A 27,256-nucleotide genomic window follows, 5' to 3' on the forward strand; every position below is an offset into this window, starting at 1 on the left:
CACTCTGTTAGGTTCTCTGCTTTCTCCAGCTGCTTCTGTCAGCTCCTAGATGAAGATTTTTGTCTCAAGATTGGGAGGAATTAACTTCTCAGTTTTTCTCAGGAATACCATCACTGAAAAGAAAGGGTATTTCTAAAAATGTACTGCGGTCTATTTTATTCTTTAGCCTACAAGATGATGCCGAGTTATAGATCCTGGAAAAATTATCTGTACTGTTATTTTGTTGGTGGGTTTTTTCCCTGTAGAATCCATGAATGCAATCCCCCGCATTCTACTGAAGGTATGAAATGGAAGGTGTAATTTGTGGGAAAATTGCTGTTGCACTTTGAAAATTTGATTTGATTATGTTTCTATTCTTCCTCCAAAAATCAAACGGGTAGTAGAATAACTTCTGAAAGACAGGAATCAAAATAATTGAATGACAGCAAAGACAGTTACAAAGCATCCAGTAGAACTTATAGCTGACTGTCAGAATAGACCTGTTTATAGCGTGAGCAGTTCCATTAACAATTCTATTTATTTTCACATTTCAGTCTTCTTCCTTAGGTTTTGCTCAGGGGTGAATCTATATTAAACACAGTAAGCTTTGGGACTCTGCTCCTGATAGAAACACATTATGAAGTTTTGAAGATATGATTACTTATTTGTAATGAGTTAACTCTGTTCATTTTTCTTTCATCCTCATAATTATTACATTCTGAGTTGGAGAAGGATGCGAAAGGAACAGTCAGTGGAGAGAAGCATAATTGTAATCTCGGAATATTAGGAATGCTGAAAGTTAGGAGTGGCTGTAATAGTACTCTTACAGTTGTTGTATTAGTTGGCATAATGCATGTCTGATGAGCATGTATGCAGTTTTAGTAACAAGTAATTAATTTTTTTTTAATACCATCACAAGTACAATCTCTGAGACTTTGGAGGGGAAAGTACTAGTGCTACCAGCATCAGCTGTCACATGCATCATTACTCCAGTTGGGAAGTCATGTCGCAAACCAATTCTGGCTTGCTGGTTTGCATTAATGAGCAAGGAAAAAGAGCTCTGTCAAACTGTGAAGTTGATAGAAATTACAAGGGCTCAGCAGTAGTTTGTCTTACACTGTCCAAAAATTTTTAAGTTTCTTTATTTGTTTCAGGGACTTATTACTCTGCTTAAATATACTCTTTCATATAATGACATTACTTCTGTGTAATATTTGCTGGTACAGTTGTGTAGGTGGGTTCTTGATTTTGATTATTTTTTGAATTAATATTCTGTATAACGTTTCTGTTATTCAAATAACTGTCTTGTTCTGTGAACAGTGGGATATACCTTTGAAGATCCAAAAGTATTATATTAACAGTTATTCTGAAATATCTGTACTTCTTTAGATCATTGAAGTTGGATTATGTGAAGTCTTTGAACTGATTAAGGAGACAAGATTTTCTCATCCATCCTTGTGCCTCAGGAGCCTACAAGCCCTTCTTAATGTGCTCCAGGGCCAGCAACCAGAAGGCCTGCAGTCAGAGCCTCCTGAAGTCCTAGGTAATCTCTCATTTGTTACTACATTTGTATTAATATATTATTGTATTGGACAGAAGGAAACGGTTCCTAGCAGGTATTTGTGAGATAGTGAAATGCTTGTTCTCAACAGACTGACTTTATTCTGGAGTGTAAACTCTTTATGATATATGTTATCAGTACTTTCTCAGCATTAATCTTTTGTAGAACAAGAGTGTTGTCATGGAAAGGTGTTTATATATATAAAAAAGTAATTTTTTTGTTGCTGTGTAGTGCAGAGTTTCACTGAAATATAGTACACCTTACAAATTGTGATTCATTTGTCTCACTGAAACTATAAAATACTTGTTCTTATTGGAAAAGTGAAATTCTCTTGTGATCTGTTGTTGTAATCTACAGCTTAGATACTTAATGCTATAATTTATATAAAGCTGATAAATGAAGTGTCAGAATTCTTGCTTTTGTTTCTTCCAGCTGTCCAAAGGTTTGCCTGAAAACGCATTTTTCTTTTAATGATACTGAAAATAAAACTTCAACTCCTGATGTCTTGGAGCGTATGATGGATTATGTCCTTTAATTTAAAATACAATTATCTTTTATTAATTCATGGTTTTTACGATTCACAGAACTGCAAGGAAGGCTAGGCTGCAGCATCTGTTGCTTAAAAATAAAATATATCTTAGGACTTTCTGTGTATGTTTTCATATGACATGGCTTAACAGTATTCTATTTCCAAATATGAATAGTAATTTGCTACAGAAAGCTCTTATTTTGCATTGATGAGTATTAGAAGGCTACAAAGGTGGCTTTGTTGTGATTAGTGCCTCAGTGATTCTTGGTATATATCAGGAGTAGTGACATTTATACAGTCCTGAAATTACATTTGGCCCTTTGAAGGCAACAGCGAGGCTGATGTGGCCCCTGGTGAAAATGAGTTTGACACCCCTGGTATATACTGTCCAAAAAATGAGGTGGATTTTTGTTCACACCGTGGTTGTTACAGATGTTCAGCTGTAAACAGTGCTTGAAAAGAGGCATACGATCAAAATAATTTTCAAGCTTTGATTTTTTTTTTTTTCTTCTCCTCTGAGAAGTAGGAAGTGCTTCAACATGGGTAATGGTCATAAAGATTAGACAAGGTTGATTAAGACCTACACATCATCTCAGTGATGAGGCAGACTGAATAGGCAGGTAAAGTAACTCCTGGCCCATTTCTTCTTAATGTGTTCCACTGTAACAAAAGGACTTAGTTTTTCTTGTTCTCTGGCCATTGTGATAATCAAGACTCGATGTTTTCTGGCTGAAAAAGAATGAAGAGTTAAGGATGTCCTAGGCCTATTTAAATGGGATGCTTTTCTGTCTGGAAATAGGGCTGAACTTATTGGCTGAAAAAAAGATATATAATTTATTTTGTAAGTTTAATTTTGCATTGACTGGCAAATTTCTTGCTATGATTTTGTGACTTTTCCATGTAATTGCTGTGTTTTATCTGCAGAATCCCTCTTCCAGCTTCTTCTGGAAATAACTGTCCGTAGCACAGGAATGAACGACAGTACTGGACAGTCCTTGACAGCACTTTCCTGCGCTTGCCTCTTCAGTTTGGTAGCTGCATGGGGAGAGACGGGAAGAACGTTGCAAGCGGTCTCCGCGATCCTCACCAATAATGGCAGCCATGCTTGTCAGACTATTCAGGTCTCGCACTAATACTTCTCTGTATCTGTATAAATGATGTGTACATGAGTTCTGAGATCTATTGTGTAAATTCAGTTAGCTGTTTTCCCCTCACTATTTGTGAGATAAGGGTATGTATTTTTTTCTCTCTCTTGAGTTGGGGATAGAACAGAAAATACAGCATTTAAAAAATAATCATGTTTTTCACTCACTGTTTTACTGTTTAGGTGCCAACCATTTTAAACTCTCTTCAGCGGAGTGTACAGGCAGTTCTGGTGGGCAAAATCCAAATCCAGGACTGGTTCAGTAATGGGATAAAGAAGGCAGCCTTGATGCACAAATGGCCATTGAAAGAAATATCTGTAGATGAAGATGACCAGTGCCTACTTCAGAGTGATGGTTTTTTCCTCTATCTCTTATGTAAAGATGGACTTTACAAAATCGGCTCTGGATATAGTGGGACAGTGAGGGTAATGTGATTTCTTGTCTAATGAATGACAGTTAATATTTTAACTTTTACAAAGTCTTATTTCAACTGAGAATCTTTTGTAGCTTACTAATGATCAGTTCTTTCGCACTTTGTCTAAATTTTTCTGATTTCTGTGAGAATTTTACAGCATTTTCTCACAATTTTCTCAATATGGCTGAAGAAATTATTTAGATGGTAAATGATTATGTGTGGAATTGGTATTTGTTAAATGATTGGAGCTTTTTGCTTTTCAGGGCCATATATACAATTCTACATCCCGCATCAAAAACAGAAAGGAAAAAAAGTCTTGGTTAGGCTATGCTCAGGTAGGTGAATACTTAAAATATAAAATGTGCACCCTACACAGCATCTCTCCTAAGTAATTTAAGTAGACCTTGTCTTAGAGCAAGCTTACACAGATACTGTATTGTTCCTTTGACTTTAGTTATAAAATCAATTTTTTGGTACTGACTTTTAAATTCTGGAAGAAGAGGAACAGGTGATGGTACTGGCATATGGAAAGGAGTAATGAAAAGTGTCACTGATTTGTGTTGTGACTGTAAGGCTTTCTCAATATGGTGGTTTAACCTGTAAATTTGTGAATTGTACAGTCAATTGATATGTGCTTCTTAATGAAGCTGGTGGATGTAAAAATGTGCTGTTGCAACAAAATAGTGTAAAAAACCACTTGAAATATCTATTTATGAAAAATGATTTTGAAACATTTGCAATAAAATAAGGAAGTACTGTTTTGGCTGGGGTAGGATTGAGAGTGTGTAAACCATAAGTAAAGAGAATTGTTGATGTTTCTACTGCAGAGAGAACTGTATTTGGATGTTTTGTTGTTTTCTTAGGGTTAGTCAGTTTCTGGAATATCAACCCCCTTTTCATATACCTTTGCTGTTATAAAAATAGTGTGGTTTTGAGAATCCTGTTGTTATTGCTGAGTGCTCTCTCTCTCAAAAAACCAAAACAGAACAAACAAAAACCAAAACAACAAAAAAACCAAACCCCGAACAAACAAAAACCCCCCAAAACCCCACCAAAACAAAACAAACCTCTGAAAGTTAAATTTCAGAGAAGAATGAATTTGCTTCATTTTTAACTACTGAGCAATTTTTATTTTATATTTCCAATTATTAATAATTAAGTGATTTCATTCTCTGTGTGAAAATAAGTGTACTCCTTTCTATACTTTTGAAGCAAAATTGTTCATTACAAATATGTATTCAGTTATTACAGTTATCATATTTATACACACAATCTGGTTTTGTTCAGTATTAAAATGGATAGATCACCAAAAGGTATAGTGGTGCAGATGCATTCATTCAGGAGCCTGTTTTATCAGTTTGGAAAGGAATAGGATCCATACAGTTCACTGTACAGAGTTATACGTTTGAATGTTCTGTACATAGATATAGATATAAATACATTTGATGTTCTTTGAGGCTTGTACAGGTGTATGTAATCACACAGCGACTGTACCCAAAGGTACTGCTAGTTGGAAAAGTGTCGCTCTGGGCTATATTTATAGAGAGATGTGTAAGTTGTGTTTATTGCTAAGTGTATGTCTGTAAAAGAGGTAAGATGTGCCCTCAGCCTCATTTCCCTTCAGGTGCTTGCTTAAGTCAGCTCAAATTCAGATGATTTTTCTTCATTATACAAGTTATTTTAGATTGAAGCTTTTCTGTGTACTTTAATGCTCTTTACTTATTCTTCCAAGTTTATGTGGGTTTGTTTTTCCTCATTTTGTAGAGGTTGATTTATCCAGGAAAAGGTAGGTAGTTTAGATGGAAGGAAAAGGCTCAGTTGGATTTTTCTGTTATTGTTAAATGATTGTAATTAGGGTTTCTGACTCTTGAACAAATTACAGTATTCTGAGGTTAAGCCTTGGTGACCTCCCCATGAAATGCAACCATTCTTAGATGTGTAGAATCTCCACCTGAGGCCAATCATGCTTCAAGCAATTGCAAACCGTTGTCATATCTCCTGAGATGATGCTGCTCTTGTCAGAATCGTTACTGAGCCATTATTCATATTGACCTCTGCAACCCTCCCGTAGGTGAATGCTACTTTGCTTGGCCTCAGTGACCTTGAATGAGTATGTTCACAAGGGCCCTTAAGGAATCTTTCCTTTCCTGTAGCTTTTATAGCAGAAGTGCTTTCTAAGTGCAAATCCCCCAACTGAGTTTCTACCCTGCTCCCTCAAAACCTGTGAAGGGTTCACAGTCATTGTAGAATCGAAAAAGATATGAGAGCAACGTTGCCATATTGCATCTATTCTGGATCTGTGCACATTATGCAAACATGGGGCCTTATGCAACCTATCTAGTTTAAGGTAAAGCAAAACTTAATTCACTGTGTTTGTTTAAAAGTACACTCAAAGTTATAGAATAAACCTCAAATGTGAGTTTCAGGCAGGTAAATCTTTTTACTGAGAAACATTCTAAACTAGGGACCAAATCAAACCTTGAAAAAAATACATACACATGAACAGAGAGAAGAGACTATTTTGGTATACCAAAGGCAACTTCTCGGTGTGGGCTTCTGATCAGAACAGGTAATTCTGGGGATATGAAGATATTCTGCATGTGGAGAAACAGAAAGAGGAAATCATTAGTCCTGAGTATCACCCTTCCTCTAGGTCTGGTGAGGAGTTGGGAAGTGAGCAGTGTAAGGACTCATTGGATGTAACATTGTGTCATGGCTGCTGTCACCAAAATCAGCATGTACTTTGCAGGAATTTCTTTAATGAAGAGCTCAGAAAGAATAAGTGCATGGAATCTTGTTAGTGTGGGAGTCGAAGTAGTTAATTAATATTTTTTAAAAAATTCTCAAGTTTTTAATGCCTATATTAATATTAATTAATGATCACTCTTTTATATGGGGCAATATATGTATCTGCTTCCTGGATCTTTTGTTGTTTAGGAAAGTGGGGACAGAAACATGGTTTTTGCTGTGGCTTTTAACTGTAATTGTATACATACACGAAGAACAGAACTACCATGTGTGGCTTCAAGAGCTGTATACGAGCATCAGCACGCTGATCTTCAGCATGTAGAAAGTGTGGAGGAAGTGGCTCAAATTTCCAGTTTTTATTGCAGAATTTGATTAGTGAAAGAAAAGTTGATTATCAAAATGAAGCAAATTTGATGTAAAAGGTTTCCAAAACTTCTAAACAATAACTAAAATAATGATTGCATATTTTTCACTTTTAACAGTAACCTTTGATGTATTTCAGAGTATTTTCATACAAATATGTATTCTTATTCTTACCAGGGTTATTTATTATATAGAGATGCAAATAGTCACAGTATGACAGCCATAAGAATAAACCCTGAAACTTTGGAACAAGACGGTACAGTTGCTTTGCCAGGTATGAACCTCCAGATATGAGAAGATGGTTATAGTTTACTTTTTACATGCTATGTATTTTCAGGTAAGCAGAAGAGAAATTGAGAGAGATTTTTGAGATCACAAAGAGACTGCTTTTTTATGACTTTGGTTTGCTGCATTAGATGAGCTGCAGTATTTCATTCAGAGGTCTTGCATCTTACTCCAAGTGCTAGAAGAGGAAACGTATTGCAACATTTTAGAACATACGGTCATCTTAATTTAAAGACTCCCAAGAGCTTAACTTCCTTCTTTAAGAGCTTTTATTTCTTCTTCATTTGAACTTTGAGCATTTGGCTCAGATATGACTTTGTTTCCAGTATTTTTTACGTGTAGGTAGTTACAAACTATGACCAAAACCACATGGTTTTTAATATAGATTGATGAGCCATGGTTCTGATGTTTAAATTTGTGGGGGCTGTTGTTAATTTGTTTTGGTATTTATTTGTAGTTTTGTTGGGGAGGGGGGAGGAGGGTGTGTGTTTCTGTTTGTGGCTTTTTTTTGGGGGGGGGGGGGGGGGGCGGGGGCGGAAGTGCATTATAACTTGCCTCTCTGTTTAGAAAATGAGGGTGTTCCTGGAACACGCTTTAATGGCCTCCTGGTGAAACACATCTGTTCTTAGCCAGTCACGGAAACAGAAGAAGGGCACAGAATATCTTTTGACTAAACAATGATGGGCTTATTCTATATATCAGGAGAAAGATTTTTGTGTTGCATCCTGACATAAATAAGAAGGCACTGACTTGAAACATCAGAAGAATTCTCTAGGCTTTCTGTGTTTCAGACATAAAGAGGAAATTTTAAACAAACTGTGAATGTAGAATTTAGTCTATGCAACTATCTGCAAGTCCTTGGAATGTGGATGTCTCTTTAAGCTGTTTGATCTTTGTGGGGCTATATGAGAAATTTGAGTGAGAGCACCTTCAAGGACCTGACAAATTGCCCTGTAGGATTGTTTTTTCTATTTCATTCACCTCAAGGCAGCTTCTTCAACCAGTAGGGTCCTTTGAGATCCTTAATTACGTTACCATTACTAAACAAATCAGCGTTCTTCCTGCAAATCTTGAGAGACACTTGAGCAGTTTGAAGTCTACACTTCTGAGCTGCTATGGCTTTCTTTTGCAAATCTCAGTGACAAGTGTCATTCTCCAAGACAGCCTTATGTTTATACTATAAAAAGACACAAATTAAACAAGAGCATGCCTTTTAAACAAAAAGGTATTAAGCATTTCATGCAAAAGCAAATATTTTCACTGTGGGAATACCCATTCAGAAACCCCTCAAACTATTTCACACTATTGCATTTCATATGGTTTGTGATGGTGTCAAAGCAGATGCTAGGTGTTCTTCATAACTATCATCTTCTGTATTTTGGCCCCTGTTTTATTTTCTGCACTCCTACACATTTATCTCTATTATATTGTGAGCAAATATGGCCTTATTCTTTTCGCTAGGACAAATTCAAAGGGGTCCACTTCTGGTTATTTCTGTTTCCCATTAAAAGGAAAGAAATGAAGGTGAGGGGAGGGTATGTGACTTATCCTGAGGAAACCTGAGTAGGTATGTAACTGTAAATAGTAATGGCTGCTTCACTGTAATTTTAATAGTAACTTGCAGCATGTTATAGGTCTGAAAAACCACACTGGATAGAACTAGAGGGCTGTAACCTTGCGAACACCTGAACTCTATGACTCCAACTGTTTCCTCCTAGTTGGTGTGGTTTTCAGGCAGACCTCTATCTGGAGTTAACATCTTTGAAATGCCTGGGTTGGTGATATGTTTAAATAAGGTATTCGTGTTTATTCGTACAGGGATGTGTAGGAGATTAGGAGTTGGTCCTAGCCAGAAGTCATGTGACCTTAGAAAACTTGGTGAGCTATGGAACATTATCTTCTCCTTTCTCAGACAGTAGGATCCCCCAGCTTCTTGAAACCATAAACTTCTATTGCAAAGGGCAGTCCTTCTGTTCTGGCAGATGATCTAGCAAATCTGACAATGTATCTGCAACTACCAGACTGTGTCAGCGTTCTGGTATCTCATGTCTTTGCCAAACTTCATACACTGTCCCTGAGTTGTAGATCTGTCTTTTCAGTCCAAATATCATAAAGGAATCCCTGAATTCTATGAGATTTTCTGGTTGATTGGACCTGAATTTACAGAAGTGGTTTTCATCTTGACTGTTTCTTTAAAAGTAATGCTGACTACATCTTATACCTTAAAAAAGGTTGCTGTGTTCAGCTGAAGAGGTTGAAGTTATATGGTATATGGTTTCATTGTCGTTTGAAATTACATGTATCTTGGAGCTCAGGACTATTCAGTCAATCTGAAAAGTACTGCTGAGGGTACCTAGATGAGCTCGAGTACTCATTAGCAGGCAGAGGATGCACTATATTAAAACAGGTGATGTTTAAAGTCACCATCTCTTGAAGCCTCTAAGGAAGCAGTGATTAACAGGTGTCTGTAGTTTGTAAGATCTTTCTGCTATAGTAATCCCCAGACAGAAACCTTGGATATCTTTGTCCCCAGAATAATTTGCAAAGTCAGATTGAGCAAGACTGCAGTTGATCCTAAGAGCTCCTTGCTAACTGAGACACTAGAATCCCCCTTTTTGCAGATGTTCCATTTGCCCTCCATTTTCTACTCTCCCCATTAATTTGATATCTCATGCTGGACCTGAATGTTATCTAATCAAGTGCTAATTTTTAGGAATTCTTCTGAAGAATGAATATTGAAAAGAAGGGCATCCCTGTTCCAGATTTCCTCTATGAACACACCTACCAAACATAAAACCAACCCCCAAAAATATTACTGGGAGGCTTACCTCTTCTTGAAATGACTCAAGAAATAGGCCAAAAGCATAATACGGACCCAATGGTAGCAAGAATATCCTGTTTCCTTGCCAGTTATGCTTATGTGAACATGTAGTTTTCAGCTGTTCAGGGGATCTCAATACTCGCTAAGTTCCTTAACCTTTCAGAAATGTCATTTAGATGATTTTTTTAACTCCTCTTCAAGTTATTGACAACTCTCTTGTCTTGATCGCTAATATCACTTTGCAGCATAGGGAAAATTAGTAAGGTGAACTGATTTGGGTCATTAAATCCAAGGTTATTTTTGAGAGAACAATATTTCGAACTTCAGTGTGTCTGCCCTTCTCCATCCTGCTTGCCACTCACCCTCTTTGTGGTTCATACCTGTGTGTGCTCAAAGGGGGAGGTTGTCAACTTTAGGTCTGTTGATTCAAGATCCGAGAACTGAAGGAGGCCACCTAATGCATATTCTGTTCCTTGTAAGATACTGCATTGGACTGGGCAGTGTAACAGGAAAAAGCAAACAAGTTTATGGGTTTGTGAATAATGTGTGTTTTTTATCAGCTGTATTATTTTTTAATAAAACTCTCCACCTAGCTAGCAAAAAATAGCAAACTTGCTGGTTATGCTGGAAGGATATTATGTGTGCTTCATTTAGCATTAAAATTCTTAGATAAAATGACTGACGCTGCATTTTTGTTCAGGTTACGAAGCAGATATTTAGAGTGTAAAGTAGCTGTCCTGTAGTATTTCTTGAAAAGGTCTCTCTCATGTGTGTAATCAATGAAACAAGCCCCTTTAAGCCATATAATATCAGTTTCTTTGTTAGTGGCTCCATCGGCAGAGCAGGAAGGGAAGAAGAGATGGTGTAGGGGCATACTTGTAAAGTGATCTTTTTATTTTTTTCCCCTAAAATGGGCAGAATTCTTTCCCGAACTTTTTTTGTTTGGAAAAAAGCTGACCTGTTTTCAATAAATGTGAAATGCATTCAAGTATATGCTTTATAGTTTCCCCAAAACCTGGATTTTCAGGCAATAGTTTGGCAAAATTTATAAACAATGGAAAAACGAGATGAACAATGACAAGTTTGTTTCTGTTTCATTCATTTCTGTAGGTTTATATGCTGGACCTGAGAAAACTTTTCTTTAAAGATAGTGGCCTTTTTTTTTTTAACCCCTTTTAAAATCTTTGGGAAAGGAGAGAGACTGACACACTCAGAAAATTAAAGTTTAGTTGTGTGGTAATAATTTAAAATACTTCTCACAGGTGAATACTAAATGCTTTTGTAGTTAAATATTGGAGTAACCCCTTACATTTCATTCAATGGAAAGTGCTGTAATAACTCTTAAAGGAACAGAGGAGTATCATATGCTTTTGGTGAGAGAGGAGGACCTAACATAATGTGTTATCAGAACAGTGTGACCTCTCTTTAGACAAACTAGAATTCTCATAGTGTGGTTGTAGTGAGAATGAATTAGACAGAAACAGAGAATAGTGTATGTATGTTAATATAAACTGATGCTGTGCACTTCATCTTTCACAGATTGTCATACTGAAGGGCAAAATATCCTCTTCACTGATGGAGAATATATTAATCAAATAGCAGCATCTAGAGATGTAAGTGTTACATATGATAGGTAAACTATTTTTCTCTCAACTACATTGTTTTATTTTACAACGTTTATAGCTTCCGTTTTGCTTCATGTTTGGCTTTTTCTTCACTAATACAACTAAGGAAGAAATTAATATAACTAGAGATAATGAGAAACTGTGGCCTTTAGGCATAAAGGAGCAGTATTTTGGTATTTATTCATACAATTTTGATTTGTGATGGATTTTTCAGGTGGTTTTGATTTTTTTTTTTTTGAGACAAGTGTTAAGAAAAACTTTTTCTGAGGAAAATAAATCTTATGCATGGAATAATGGCTTTTTAACATGTTATTTTACAGGATCTCTGGGGGATAAGATTCTTAGAGCTTGATTATAGTTTATTTTTTCTAATTTAATTTTGTGTAATTGCTTTAGTACTTGCTGGGGAATTTCAGACAGATCTAATAGAAGAGGTATGAAAGTTACTACATTGCAATAGATTTATATATGAAAATGGCCTATTGGCCAAAGCTGTGTGAACTTCTGCTAGGGGCAAACCAGTTCTAGCTGTTCTATGTTTTGTTCAACAGAGAGTTATTACATTCTTAGTTCTGGGCTGGTCACTGTTTTTTGACAGTGAGAAAGCTGTAAAACAAGGATGGCGCAGGAGTGGGGGTGAGACAGGGTTGACAAGAGATGCCAGATCTGTTTTCCTGATAATGGAACAGCTTTTTTTTTTAAATGTGGCCAGATGAAGATACTTCATCTGCGCTTGTAAACAGAAACCGATTTTAGCTGCTCTTTAAAGCAGTCGCTCTTAAACTGCATGCAAAATTTTGGGGTTTCAATCAGAAGTTGTTGAGGGCTTAAAAAAAATAGATTTAAATAGTTAAAAAAGCAAGATTTCTATAGTAAGTTTCAGAGTTAATTCTATGCCAAGCACTATTTTCATAGTGTTTTCATAGAATTCATTGTATGTTTAAGGTCTATCAGATGCTTATCTTTAGCTCATCCTGTTTGGCACTTTCGTCTCTTCTCCTCTGTAATAAATGTTACTTTATCAATGTGTCCTCTGATAATTTACTCTGAAATAATATTATATGAATGCACTCAGACTATGAAAAGAAAATGATTGCATTTATTATACAGTGTAAAGATTTTTTAAAATTTATTTCAGGATGGCTTTGTAGTGCGAATATTTGCAACAAGTACTGAGCCAGTACTGCAACAAGAACTGCAGCTTAAGCTTGCAAGAAAATGCTTACATGCCTGTGGCATCTCATTGTTTGATCTGGAGAAAGACTTGCACATTATCAGTAAGTCCTCTTCTTTGAAGGTTAATAACAAGCTAGTAATTCAAATAATAATACTGAAACACTACCCTTCCCTTTGTTTGCCTTTATTATGTGCAGGAATGTATAGCTGCATTATTAACACATGGAGAAGTACAAGGGGTTTGAAACTGCTTAAGCATAATCCATACGCTAATTTTGAACCATCTTGCTGTCTGTAGCACTATCCATGGTTTTCCAGTATTTTCCTCTAGTTATATAATAAATATATAATTGTTTGAAGCTTGAACTTCATAATAGTGCTTGTGTAATGTAGTTAAGTTATAGAATTCCTTGCTGTGAGTGAAAGTTAATGAAAGTTAAAAGAACTGCTGGCTGGATTAGTGCAAAATAAATGTATTGAAAGATACTAAATACTTGGCAACTACCTTTGCATCAGAATTTGAGATGCAAAATTGTTGGTGTCTACAAAGGTGTTTTGGAGAAATTTGGCATTTGCTTTGGGGTTTTTTTTGCTTGGTTAGATGTCTGCTTTTGGCACTATCAGAACAAAAGCATATTTGGCTATGTGTACCTTTTGTCTGACCAAGTGCAGTTGCTCTTATCCTAGTGCTTTTTTTCCTCTTTGAACAACTCTGCCAGGTGTAGCCCACTGATCCTTCTTGCGGTATCAAAACTTTGTTTCAGTTTTAACTTTCTAAGAACCTTTGGTATGATAAACTCCCTGGCAGAGTTAGGTCTGTAAACTGGTCTGTGAAACTGCCTGGTTAAACTGTCCGGTTAACACAGTCTTGCTCACACAGGTACAGGGTTTGATGAGGAATCGGCTGTGCTTGGTGCTGGAAGAGAGTTTGCACTAATGAAAACTGCTAGTGGAAAGGTACTGAAAGTGTTTTGTAGTAAATAGCAAATTGCATCAATATATTTCTGTGTGTTTTTAAATTTAATTATTATTTTCCACAGTTCTATTTAGTGTGTTAGAATGAATTTAGATGACTGTATTTAAATACATTTTCAGAGCCCACTTTAAAGGGAAAAAGGAAAACGGTTTTTTGAAAACATAAGCAGATGGTGTTGGAATCACTGAGAAGTCTGTGGCTTGAGTTTATAGGATATTCTGCTCTCATTCTAACTTAGAGACGTGGGTCTTCATTTTAGATTTGGGGGACAAAATTACCTTTTGTTTACAAATGATATATTAGCACACTTGCGAAATTTTTTTACCTCATGACTTTCCATGACAGTCTGACCATAGTCATTTATTTAAATCCCTACTTGATTTTTCTGATCTTTCAGAGAATTATTGGCTTCCCCTATGCAAAGTTTTCAACTGATTTCTTTAAACCTATTCTTAATGATTTGCTATGTTGTTTCTGCTCAGTGGAGACTGTTTTTCAGAGGTATTGGCATCTTCACTTAAATGAAGAAATAATTATAATAATTGTATAAGCATAGTTTTTTGTTTTCATGTGTTCAGAATTGTGTTGCTTTCTTGGAATGAAGGCCTTGCTTTGCTTCTAACAAAACAGATTGGTCAAAATGTTAGTAAGTTTAACTTTTTTCTTAATAAAATTTAATAGTGTGGAACAGAATTTAGAGGTTAACTTGACCTTCAGGTTAAATGCCTCTTCAATATAAAATTAACAAATTTCCCAGTTTTGATATCTGAAGTTGTGGTTTTAGGTTGAAATACACCTTATAAGATGGTGAAAGATGACTTTAGGGGCCCATATAGGTTAACACACCCAATTCATAGTACTGTTGAGTAGCATGGTTCTAGAGGAGACTTCTTAGTCCTAATCAGTAGTTTTGTTTGTTCATGTGCAGTATTTTAATCTGTTACTGTTTACCTATTATGTGGCCCTTGTACATGTACTGAAAATAAGTTTTTAAAATTTGTCAAAGCATATCAAAATTTGCAGTAATTTGGTATTTTTAATTACTTTTATTGCTATGATACAGTCTTGTTTTTACACAGACCAGACATTTCTCTTAAGTGTTTTAAATGCTTAGTTTCATCTGAATAGTTTCTTCTGAAGAGTTCTTTCTTGTGTGTTCAATTCATCTAGCCAAACAATTATATATGAAAACTAACTCTGTGGCACAGTAGAAATCATATTTCAAAACAAGCAGAATCTAATCAGAATGTTTCTCTGATTAAGTCAAAATTAATGGGTTTAGGACAGAGATATAGAAACGGCGTAAAGAGTGTCAGGAAAATTTCTATATGGTTTGAAATTACAGGATTTAAAAACAATGCAGCTGTAAAAATTATGCAGGCTTAAAGTGCCGTGGCATAACTGAAAATGATAAACTGTTTTCTTCTAGATTTATTACACTGGCAAATATCAGAGCCTTGGAATCAAACAAGGTGGTCCTTCAGCAGGAAAGTGGGTTGAACTCCCAATCACAAAATCTCCAAAGATTATTCAGTTCTCTGTTGGACATGATGGCTCACATGCCTTACTTGTTGCTGAGGATGGAAGCATATTCTTCACAGGTTCTGCGAGTAAAGGAGAGGATGGTGAATCAAGTACGTATTATGCTTGCTCGATCAGTGATTGATAAAAGCCTATTAACTATTTTAATTTGAAAAGCAGAGTTTTAACATTTTCCAAGAACATGCAAGCATGGCATTGGGTTTAAATTTTATGCCAGCCACAGGTCCTGACAACCAGCGAGTTGTCAGCCTCATGATGTGTACATTTTCATAGGGTAATGTATATTTCACAGATAGCATTTTCATACGGTGTTGAAACCTAACTCAAATTCAAATTGATCTCTCAATAATTTTCTAATATTGTCATTTGATGTTACCATTAAAATTAATATATTTTTCACAAAGCAGGGTTGTGGAAAAGCTCGGTCTGCTCGCCACAGAATTTGAAGACAGATTTAATTAGACTGTTTTTGTGCCTCAGTGCAGTTCAGTTAGAAATATGATAAATAACACGTTTGTATGAAATTCAAGTCTATTGGTAGTAGTAGATGATTAGAATTTCAAAATTTACTTAAAATACAATTTTAAAATAGATTTAAAATCTTGATAGCAGCCGTAGAGTCCAGCTTTGTCTCAATCAACTGCTTAGGAATTTCACCTTTCAAGGGAGTTGTTAACAAAAACTCAGTAGGCTGCTTATGTGAGGCATAGCATAGCTCAAGCAGAAACAAAGCATATTTAACTTATTGTTCCTGTGAAAGAATGAACTACACTGACAGTATTCCTCAAGAATCTGTAGATTTTCCCATGTAATATAACTAAAATACAAGCAAGAATTTATTTTAAGGTTTGATAATGCAAACAGATTGGATTCTTGAATGTGTTCAGGGGAGAAGTTAATAGTAGTACTCCTGTATAAAAGTCTGGATGACAAACTCGGTATGTGCTATAGTAACTTTGTAGAGTCTTCATAAATGCAAATCTGCTGAAAACTGCGTAGGACGAAATCATACTACTCCAGTAAATGTAGAGTAAATTTAAGAGATTCAATGAAAAATATTTCAGGCAATACTTTTAAAAGCACAGATTTCAAGATTTGTTTGCCCAGTTATTTGGAAATTATCCAAAATAAAATTAAACTGATTCTTTTTGTTGTATATTCAATTAATCTACAATTTCAGGTGAAACAGAAGTTTAGCACTTTGCAGTAAATTGCTGTTGCTTCTTTAGTTTAAACAGTCAAACTTCAGGTGAGAAAATTCAGTGCTTACTGGATCTTCATTGTGAAGAATTTGCTGATCAAGGTCTTTCTGAGTTTTTATAAGTTCAGCTCTCTTCGGATTCATGTGGTTCTTTGACACTGTAATTTGACTTAGAGTGGATGTGCATAGGTTGTGGGTTTTTTTTTTCCTTTTTTTCTTTTTTTTCCTCTTGATCTCTTTTAAACCTGGGCAGAGAGACTGGGTTTCTGTCAGCAGGGTACGTGTGTGTGTTCTCTGTAGAAAGCTGGTAATCGTCAACAAGTGAAAGTACCTGGCAGTTCTCTGGCTTGGATGAAAATTCAGACAGTAATGGTAGCTGTTAGTTGTTTTATACAGTCTTTAGCTACATTGTAACTGTTTTGTTTGAGGACAGATTGCAAACAATGCTTTTGTTTGTTTGTTTTTTAAGTACTTTTTCTTCAGTTTTTCCCCTTTGGGAATCTGTTGTGACTTAAAGGCTTTCTAAACATGGTTTTAATAGATAGAGAATTTAGTTGTTTTCACTGTGAACTTATTTGCATACATATATACACATATATATTCTTCTCAGATGACAATGAGGACATTTTTTTACTATGTCCTGCTTTGTAAAGTTCATAAAATTAGTTCAATATATATGTAAAAGAAAAACTTGGAGAATCATTACTGAAAGATACATATCTAATCATGACTTTGTTTACCACTGAATTTTTGAGAGAATCCAGTGTAATCCAATAAAAAGTAGACCAGATCATACAGATTATTTTTTTCAGTAGAGGTCTGAAAACTAACCCCTTGTTATAAAACAAATGTTATTGTGCCTTTGAATGTTTTTTGATAGAATGACTTACAATGTATTTATTTATTTACAGCTAAAAGCAGACGGCAATCAAAACCGTATAAGCCTAAAAAAATTATAAAAATGGAAGGAAAGATTGTCATATCTACAGCGTGCAATAATGGAAGCAGTTCTGTAATTTCAAAAGATGGAGAGCTCTACATGTTTGGAAAAGATGCCATTTACTCTGATAGTACAAGTAAGTTAATGTTTGTCTTCTAAGTGATTTCTCAAGCAGGATAATTGTAGTTAGTCTGTAAGTTTTTTAGCCTGTGGAAATGATGTTTGTGTGTTTCTTACTCTTCTAATAGATTTCTGAATTTCTGCTGATTCAGACAAATATGACAGAAGGATAGAGAAGACAGGTTTCCTTAAATTCTGTAAAAGTGTGTTGCAGCACTGGTAACAAATACCTGAATGAATGCTTTCACTTAGAAAAAGAAAAAAAAATCATTTGTTGTATTAATCTGACACTAGAAGGCCATGCAGAGAAAAGTCACAGAAATTAGACATGTTTTTAAATGAATAAAGGCTGCAGGAAACCAGGCCTTATATGTTTCTTTGCTCACAAGAAAACCTGTTTTGAGTTTGCAGGTGATCCAGTACATCTCAATTTCAATAAAATATAAAAGAAATAAACCCCAATGTCATTATGACTCCTTTAGAATTGTTTTTCAGGACAAGTGATTTGCAGCAGTGTTTGACTTGGTTTTGGCTTTCCTTTCTTTGCAGGACAAACAGCCTAGGCCTAATTCTTCTGTCACTTCTTATTCGAACACTTTTCTATATCTGCTGTTTTTCTCTCTTGCCATTAATCTAAAAATTGTCACTCTCCACTAGCAGTTCTGTTATATCGCTGTCAGGTAGAAGGTGCAATTTACCACTCAACTGTTTTATGTTTTATAGGTTTAGTAACAGATTTGAAGGGCCATTTTGTGACTCAAGTAGCCATGGGCAAAGCTCACACCTGTGTGTTGATGAAGAATGGAGAAGTTTGGACATTTGGTGTAAATAATAAAGGACAGTGTGGACGAGACACAGGCTCCATGAGCCAGGGAGGAAAAGGTGAGGGACCTACATTTTTCCTTTTGTTTTGTGTGCTGGAAAATATCACAAGTGAAAGCATAGCTAAGCATTTTATTATAAAATATAATTCCAATGCTAAAACTTATGTACATAAAACACACTTTAAAAAACCAACCAAGCATGGATGCTTTCATTTCAACTGTCAGGTATTCAGTGTTCTGCACATATTAACAAACTTAGTTATGTAATAAATAAATAAATCTCAAATACTTTTGTTGGTGAAGAAGCTTTTCTTCAAAATGAATAAAACTCTGATCTACGAGTATTCTTCAGAGCTACCTCAGTAGCCACTGTTGGCCTCAGAAAACAGCTATTTCTTGTTTCAATATCTTAATTAGGTTTTGGAGTTGAGAACATGGCAACAGCAATGGATGAAGATCTAGAGGAGGAACTGGATGAAAAAGATGAGAAGTCCATGATGTGTCCTCCAGGCATGCATAAATGGAAGCTGGAGCAGTGTATGGTGTGCACCGTATGTGGAGATTGCACAGGCTATGGAGCAAGCTGTGTCAGCAGTGGGCGTCCTGACAGAGTACCTGGGGGGTAAGGAAACATCTGGAAATACGCTTGCTACAGGGTGTCGAATGGCTAAAGCATATGTTGAATGTAAACTGATCTTGATATGTTCTTAAACTTCAATCTAAGGTAATATTCCATCTAAAAAGAGTCTGTGCTTCTGAAATCGGAAGTAGGTTAAAATTTCTGTAAATAGCTTGTGGTGGTTGCAGATGATTTAGTTATAAATGCTTTTTCCTTTAATTTCTTTAGCATATAGTTCTTTACTAGATAGAAGCTGTTGAATGTGAACACTAATCTGTCTCCTGACAGAGCTGCTGGCTCTGGGATAACCTTTCTTCTTACTGTGGTGCAAGTTTATCTTGCTGTTCCAGTTGCTTTTATCTATTACTTCAGGGTTCAGCCACACAAAGGGCCACCGCTTTCTTTACATATTGCTGTTACTATTTCTCCAGCATTGCATGTGCTCATTGTTTTCTTGTTCATGTTTTCATGTGGTGTATGTTCAATTAAATGATGAAAAGTTAATGCTTAGAAATCAGTTCAGATATGTGTGGTCAGCATATGCTCCCTGTCACCACGCAACAGCAGCTAAGATTTAAACTAGCTATACTTTTTCTTTATCTCAGGGAAAAATTACATGTCCATAGACAGAACAAACTAACAATGTATATTTTAATTACCAAGGCATCAGTAACGCATGAAAATAAAAGGTAGTGATAAAGCAACTCTGTTTGCTGCAGAATCTGTGGCTGTGGCTCAGGTGAGTCGGGCTGCGCTGTATGTGGCTGCTGCAAGGCGTGTGCTAGAGAACTGGATGGCCAGGAGGCAAGGCAAAGAGGAATCCTCGATGCTGTAAAAGAGATGATACCTTTAGATCTCTTGCTGGGTAAGTGGTATCCACTTAGCAAGATGGCTTGCAGTTTTCTTGTTTACTGCACTTTTTTTTTTTTCTCAGCACATCTGTTTATACTCTTCAATAAACTCAATCCTGCAGTTGACTTTTGAAACTTGAGTTGGCATAACAGATTAGTTTAGAAATAGGTTTGTTCTTTTCAGTTAATATTTCAGTTAGTATTTTGATTCTTCTGTATGGTAAAACTCTATCTTAAGTAATGCAGTTTTTTCTTTCTAATCAAATTACTGAACTTTTAGACTTAAAGGACAATTTTAGTATACTACTGTTAAAACGGATGAAATGTTGCATAGCAGGCACATTTATTTATTGGTGATATAGCAAAGTGAAATTCATTCTGGTAAGTGAAATATTTTAAACTTGCCTTTACTGTAGACATGTGTGCCATTTTGACCTACACTAATGCTGATACTACAAAGTTGATCTTGTCCTTTTTTGATAGCCTGAATATTTTTCTATAATCTTTCTATCAGCTGGGTTTTTTGCAGTCGCATAAAATACACAGAATACTGTTTCTTGAAAACTTTTTTCTTTTTCCTCTCAGAAATTATCAGAGAGAAAGAGCTGCTAGGAATGTGGAAATTACTTTTTAAAAAACCAAAACAAAACACCTCCCACCCCTTCACCTCATGAAAAATACCCACCTTAGGGGAAAAACACCAACTGGTGTGTTTATTGGAAAATACGTTTGGGGATCTTGCCTTGTAAGATCTGTTGTCACAGCATTTTTAATATTGTATTCTCTGTATTTACAACTGGGCAATTACAAGTTTTGAGAGATCAGACTTTTTCCTTCATTTTTTTTTTTATATTTAGATTTACATAGAGTCCTTAATCCTGCATGTATATAGTATCTGATATAGAATAGTACCATAAAATAGTCAGATGCGTGACTTTAAGATATTTATACATCTCACCAACTGGGGAGGAGGGAATAATAATAATAAAAAATTAGATATACGTGTGTGTGGCATTTTTTTCCCCAAGCAAAAGTTAAATAGAAACTAGTAGGTTCTCTTGATAAATTAACACTAAGGACCCCAAATAACCTCACCGTGCGGTCCTGATACTTCCATACAGATATTTCTAAATGTGGTTTGCTTATATATGGCTATCACAGAAGTAGGTTTATACTGATGGTGACCATGGCATTAGCAGCTCAGCTGCATAGCTCTATTCTTATGCATGACCAGGGAGGAGTTCTGGTTTTTGTGCTAATATCTGCTTTGCTAACTCCTCTCCTAGCAGGACAGAGAACAGCTCTTGGCACTGTGTTGGGCTTGGCAGTGTGAGGTGAGGGCATTGCCCACATTTGTTTGCAGAAAAGTGACAGTGCCTCCAGGTGGAGTTTTTATTTGATGCTGGAGGCAAGGTATTTTTTTTTTACATTGTTGCCGTTTGCTGAAAAAAATATTGGAAAAAGGTAGTGCTTACAGTAGTTTTATTGTCACGCTCATTCAAGTCATGTTTTCTGTTTAAAAAGGTGTGTATCAGTTTGTGTCAAATTCCTATTACATTAGCTAGTTTGGTAAATAAGTCAGATTTGTGTACATGAAAGTAATTGCATGCTCCTTAGTAAGCACGGAAGACATAGTGGTAAAGCATTCTTAAACTAAAAAATATCTAATCTATTTTAAATGTTTTTAAAATATAAGGTATTATGCTTGTTTTAATAATAATCCTTTCTGAAACTTTTTGGGGCAAAATTGAGATAAACATGACATCGCGTAACTGAATATAAATATGTATATGCCTAATAGAAAGAAGGTACTAAATACTATTCAGTGATGTTCAAATGGTGGCAGATTAATGAAAACTAGGAAACTCAGATATAAGGCCTAAAACTCTTTTCTAAATTTGCTCAATGCCTTTCTTTATTTCCAGATACCATGTCAGATTCATGTAAAGAGCAGGCACTAAGTAGGCTTCAGTTTTTATTTACTTCACTTCTACAGTTTATTACCATCATACCAATTTTTAAATACAGTTTTATGTATTTTATTTTCTTAATCTATGTAGCTGTCCCTGTTCCTGGAGTTAATATTGAAGAACACCTTCAGTTACGTCAAGAAGAAAAGCGGCAACGTGTGAATAGGAGACATAGATTGGAAGAAGGAAGGGGTAAGTGGCTTTCTTACTGGTGAGAGGCTTGAATATTTTAAACAAACTTCTTGGTCTGTTTTCTAAGAGTGGGAATTAGTTAGTTTTGCTCCAGTGAGCTAATACAGTAACCAAACAAAATTCAGAACCTGAATAGCCAGTTTATGCCGTTTATGCTGCTTTTGGAAATTTGTGAAAAATTGCATGTTTAACGTCTGTTGCATGTTTAAAGTCTGCTCATAAGAATCAGAATTTTAATGGTGGAGAGTAGTGATTTATATCACTTAAATATAGTCAGTTCTCATATTTTGCTGTTTCCTGGTTGAATAATAGTTTTAAAAAATGTAAATGCTAAAACATTGTTTATATGAAGAGTTTATATGCCTTTTTGTATGAAAACTTGAAATGACAGCAAGCCCATTCAGTGCTAGTTACCTATAACATGAATTATTTTATTACTATTATAAACTATTGAGTTCCTCTTGTATACTGTTAAGAGAATTTGTTTTATAAAATGAACTTTTGACTAGTTAAATATCATGAAAAAATTGATACACTGAATTAAAACCAGAAACAAAACACTGCATCATTTAAGTTTTCTTGCCCTGTATATTATCTACTTCAGGACTTACTGTTGATTTTCCACACAAACAGTATGTACTTTAACAGGTTTCCAGTACTCCTCTTGTTTTTTAATACCTCTGTGTCTTAAACTTTTAAATAATGAAAGTTAAAAGATTTGGGCTGATATGAATCATAATATTTTAGTGAAGCATTGTGATTTGCTTGGTAAGATTATTTTGTGTTAAGAGAAACAATTTTATTGGAATTTTATGCTCTTCAGGTTCCTGCTGTGTTCCTTTTAGGAATTAGATACTGTTTTTACTCAGAAAATATGCATTTTGATCATACTTAGTTCCTAGACTCCATGCCAGTGAATCTTGTGGGGAAAATTGTGGCTTTATTTCACTTGCTTGTAAGAAATTACTGGTCTTACCACAAATAAGGAACAACAAGGGAGAGAAAGCTGATAGTTTCCTATCCATGCGGAAAAGGATGGGATATTATTTTTCTTTGGGGCTTCGTGGTTAATTTTAGTTGTGAGGTAGAGAGGGGAAGCCTTTTTTTTTTTTTTCTTTTGTCTAGGTCATGTTGGAGCTGCATTGCATACTGCTCACAAATATTAGTTACAGTTAACAATCATTTTTTTCTTAAATCTGCATTGAATACCTAGATATTTTTGAAAGCTGCAGCCGTTCAGCCCAGAAAGGTAATGATGACATTAGTCAAAGGCCAGACTGACCCTGTTGGGGTCTTTCAGGTACACAGTGTTCTGTTTGTTAGGGTTACAATTTTTGGGTTGTAGTGTGCTAATCTGTGGCTTCTATTTTTCATGCCAGATCAGTGCAAAACAAAGCATGTGTAGTTTTTGATAGTCAGGAACAGGATCCATTACTGAATGTTGCTGATCACTCTTTAGTTACAAGATGACCTTTATTTAATACAGCTGTTTTCAGTAGATCTGGAATGTTCTATAAACAAGAGGACTATGAAAGATTTTTAAGGAAACATGGGAATATTTCATGCCTAAAACAAGCAAGCAAACAAACAAAAAATCACAAAGAAAGCTCTCACTCATTTTCCCACTGAATATGTTTAAACAGGAATAAAGTTTAGGACAAAGGTACAAGAGCACAAGTGCCAGAAGTACACTGGTTTCCACACTGCAGGTTTTTAAGTGGTCTAATTGTTTGTGCTTCTTTACCAAACCTCCAAATTTAGTCCTGTTACAGTGACATCTGGTTTAAAATATGTTCTTGTGATCCACTTGAATTAAGGGAGAAAATGATGGTTATGTCTACAGGTTTGACAATCATTTAACTCCTTCACAAGGTCAGTTGTGGTTTCTTCTATGGAAGATGAGTATGCTCATCTTTATATGCATTTTTTCTGCAAATATAAAGCAACGAATTTCAGTGTTCTGGGAAGGAGAAGTAGTTGTCACGAACGGTTACAATATCAGGGGCCTAGTTAAATGTTATATTGTCAATCAAGAGCAGTTAACTAATCTCAAACATCTTCCAAGTCAAAGTAACCTGCTAGTGTTGTAAGGGACCTGTGTATATGCTGTTCAGCAGCTCTAAGCTGAGTGGTAAGTAACTTCAGAAATTTTAGATGCTTATGATGATTTCTCTGGTTTTTATCTTGAAGTGGCAGTCACAACAGATTAAATTATACATGCTATGACAGAATTGTAACCAGTAAATATTTTTTTTATGTTTAGAATCAGTTATTCGTGTTGCTTCACTCAAGAAAGAAATTTTATTTTAGTGACAAATTAGATCCTTAAAATTACCAGTGGAAAGAAGTTTCAGTTTGGGATTATAAATCTATTATTTACAAAAACTTAAGAGTTTCTTAATATTGATTATATTTCTTTGCTCTTTTCAGTGCAACAAGTACATACAGTATGTTCAGGTGACCAGTTTTGCTCCTTTTCTGTGACGGCGGTAGAGCCACTTCACTCAGCTGCTTCTTTCTGCTTCTGGCTTAATGGCTGTTGCAAGAGCAGTGAAGAGGGCTCAAAATCAATTCAACGTTTTTGAGTCTGGTGTATGACCTCTTGAGAAATAAAGCCAGCTGTATTCATCACAGCTTCTATGCTAAATCGTAATTTTCCCAACATAATTGTTGATTGATCTTTCACTGTCTTTCAAGTTCTGGTAAGAAGTGAAGGAGCTGATGTACCATAGAAATAAATGTTTGTTGTTTTTCAAGCTGGTTTAGAGCTTGATGGGAGTAGTGGGAGGTGAGTATAGGAGTAGCTGCACTTTATTATTTTCTGTAGTAATGAGGAAGTTTTGTATGTTAAAATGTTCAGAGCATAGATTACTTTTCCTTTCCTGTCAAACACCAGTTGTTTGGTTTTTTTAGTCTTGGGAGCATTAAGTTATGCCTTGATGGATTACAGAAATCCCTGGGCCATGTTGTACAATTAATGCAGTAAAGCTAAGATTACCACTTACTGGGCGAACCAACCTTGAAAGCTGTTCCTGCAACTTTTTCAGATCAATATTTGAAGTAATAGAATTTAGAAGCAGTCTAAGATTTCAGTTTTATTGCTTAAAGGTAATTTTTTTTTTTTTCAGAAGGCTGTGAGAATGTGGAAATAGCTTTTTAAACTAATTATATTTAACTAATACTCTAAAAATACAGAAATAACTCTTAACATGGAGATAATAAATGGTCTCTTTCTTCACTGGTATTTCACTACTTCTGTTTCTCAGCCTATGATGTAAAAACCTTTAGATGTTCACGGCTGAGCTACAGATTTACTGTCTAATTAACCAAGGTTTAGTTTTTGATACCCTTGTAGAAAGGGAAGATTATTTTCCTTCAATCTTACTATACTTGGAACAACAAAAAAACCCACAGGAAATTGATTAATTTTAGTTAAAGCTCCTGTCTATTGGGGGAATATTATCTGAGGCTGCCTGTATTTGGGCAATTCTTTTTTTTTTTTCCCTTAAGTGGAACTGATTCAGTTAATACTGTAGTAGGCTGAGTATCATATAAACCTGTTTAACATCTGCCCAAGCCGCTATGAGCTTGAAATCAGTTTGTCAGTAATACTAGTCTTTGTTCATTGCTGAACATGTGCCTAAACACACAGCAGAACTATATTCATATCCAATATCTTTAATTATTAGTGCAGCTTTTTTCTATAGTTTTATTTAAATATTTATTTTGATCCTTTGGGGATCTAGAGGTTATATTTGTTTCTAAGTTTCTTAAACAAAACAAAACCAACCAAACAAAAATACCTTTTTACTTGACAGAATATCAGACCCATACCTGACTTTCTGTTTAAGAATGCTTTCAAGAGAAAGCTGTAAGCTTTTGTCCTTGATGACCAGCAGGTATGGTTCTGTGAAATTAAATGGTTATGCTTGAGTTTGTGATTTCTATCAGAAAGGGGTGTTTATTGTTAATAAAATTATTTTTAAAGTAGAAATATTAGTTTCTACTATAGCCTTAGATTTGCAGTAGAGTCAGTGAGAACATTTTTAGTTTATACTTAGTGGTTTAGTTTACCTTATGTGTTTATATACAGAAATGCATCTTTGAGATTTGTTTAACAGTATATACAAAGTAAACTATTTAGAAGAAAGTGTCAAAATTACGATTATCGTAAATCTTACTTCCATCTTCTTCTCTATCACACCCAAATTGCCCTGTGTGCTTGTATCTGCTAGCCTGCATCTCCTTCCCTTATAAAAAAGCCCTAATAATTTTTCTTACACATCTGATTCGTACGATCAGTGTCAGTAGAAAAGAACTTCAAGAACATGAGAAGAGGCATGTAGCCTGTTTTTACTTTCACTGTTTTGAACAAAAGAAGCAAACTACAATTAATTTTAATTGCCCACATGGCACAGTGACATTTTCTGTGAATATTTCTACCATAATAGTAAATTGCTACTCATGGTCTGAAAAATACTATTTTAAAGTACATGCACCTTAACTATTATTCTTGCCTCATAGGAATGTTAATTTTTGTTTCCCTTAAGGCTACAGAGATGAGATGTTATCTCAGTATGTTTTCCACTTTTAGTGGACTGAAACTAAGCATTTGTCCCCAGTTTCATTTTCTGAAATATTTTGTCTTTAAAATTTACCTCCTCTTGACCTATTAGCTAACTGTTTTTCTGTATTAGGGTCTTGCCTCCCTATTTTATTATTTTAAACAAAAGAAAACAAACACAAAGCAAAACCAAACAAAAACCAAAACCACAAAAAAACCACAAAAACACCACCTGTCTTTTCTCTTTCAAGAAGCCAAAATTAGGGTTTTATAACATGAAGTCCCATCCAACCTAGGACTTGCTTTTGCAACCTTAATTTATACTATTTTTGTATGTTTTTCATGATGTAATTTTCATTTGTCTGGTCATGTACCATTTTTTCAGGTAGCCTCCTACATTCAGTGCACTGGTGAAGGCGTCACCACTTGAGATCATTGATTTCAGTCTTCTGTAATCATGGCTTGCCAAATAGGAGCTGTTTAGAGAAAGGTACTAGAAGAAATCAAAATATGTGTAGTATAAATTCAAATCAAACAGTAAACTCTTTGATAGCTCTGCCTAAGTGCTTAGATGGCCAAGATTGCAAAAGCCCATAAGTACCTGTGGAATAATTATTAATTGTGTAAGTTTTCCTATAGTCCATTGCCTTATTTAATGAAAGCATTCTAATTTGTTAGAAAATGAAATTATTTCTGTGGATAGATGTTTTTCTCCTTTGCACTCTCAATTCACTGCCAGACAAAGCCTATTGTGAAAGGCCTGGATCCTGCAGGACCAAGAAAGAAAAGCTAATCTTTGCATTTCCTAGG

At 35.3% G+C, this 27,256-nt stretch overlaps 1 protein-coding gene across 15 annotated transcripts in view; it reads left to right on the forward strand.

The window, feature by feature from the left end:
- The window catches only part of MYCBP2 (MYC binding protein 2), a 196,207-nt gene that overhangs the window by 38,385 nt on the left and 130,566 nt on the right, over positions 1-27,256 (forward strand). For all 15 annotated transcript variants that reach the window (XM_065653542.1, XM_065653560.1, XM_065653596.1 and 12 more), the window contains exons 4-17: positions 1,369-1,522; positions 2,994-3,190; positions 3,397-3,639; positions 3,893-3,964; positions 6,918-7,014; positions 11,386-11,459; positions 12,610-12,748; positions 13,528-13,604; positions 15,053-15,257; positions 17,278-17,442; positions 18,150-18,308; positions 18,668-18,872; positions 19,589-19,734; positions 21,781-21,882. In XM_065653542.1, the coding sequence (XP_065509614.1) occupies positions 1,369-1,522; positions 2,994-3,190; positions 3,397-3,639; positions 3,893-3,964; positions 6,918-7,014; positions 11,386-11,459; positions 12,610-12,748; positions 13,528-13,604; positions 15,053-15,257; positions 17,278-17,442; positions 18,150-18,308; positions 18,668-18,872; positions 19,589-19,734; positions 21,781-21,882 (2,035 nt within the window). The remainder of the gene's footprint in view (positions 1-1,368; positions 1,523-2,993; positions 3,191-3,396; positions 3,640-3,892; positions 3,965-6,917; positions 7,015-11,385; positions 11,460-12,609; positions 12,749-13,527; positions 13,605-15,052; positions 15,258-17,277; positions 17,443-18,149; positions 18,309-18,667; positions 18,873-19,588; positions 19,735-21,780; positions 21,883-27,256) is intronic.

Source organism: Caloenas nicobarica, chromosome 1 (genome assembly GCF_036013445.1).
Source record: "Caloenas nicobarica isolate bCalNic1 chromosome 1, bCalNic1.hap1, whole genome shotgun sequence".
NCBI lineage: Eukaryota > Metazoa > Chordata > Aves > Columbiformes > Columbidae > Caloenas > Caloenas nicobarica.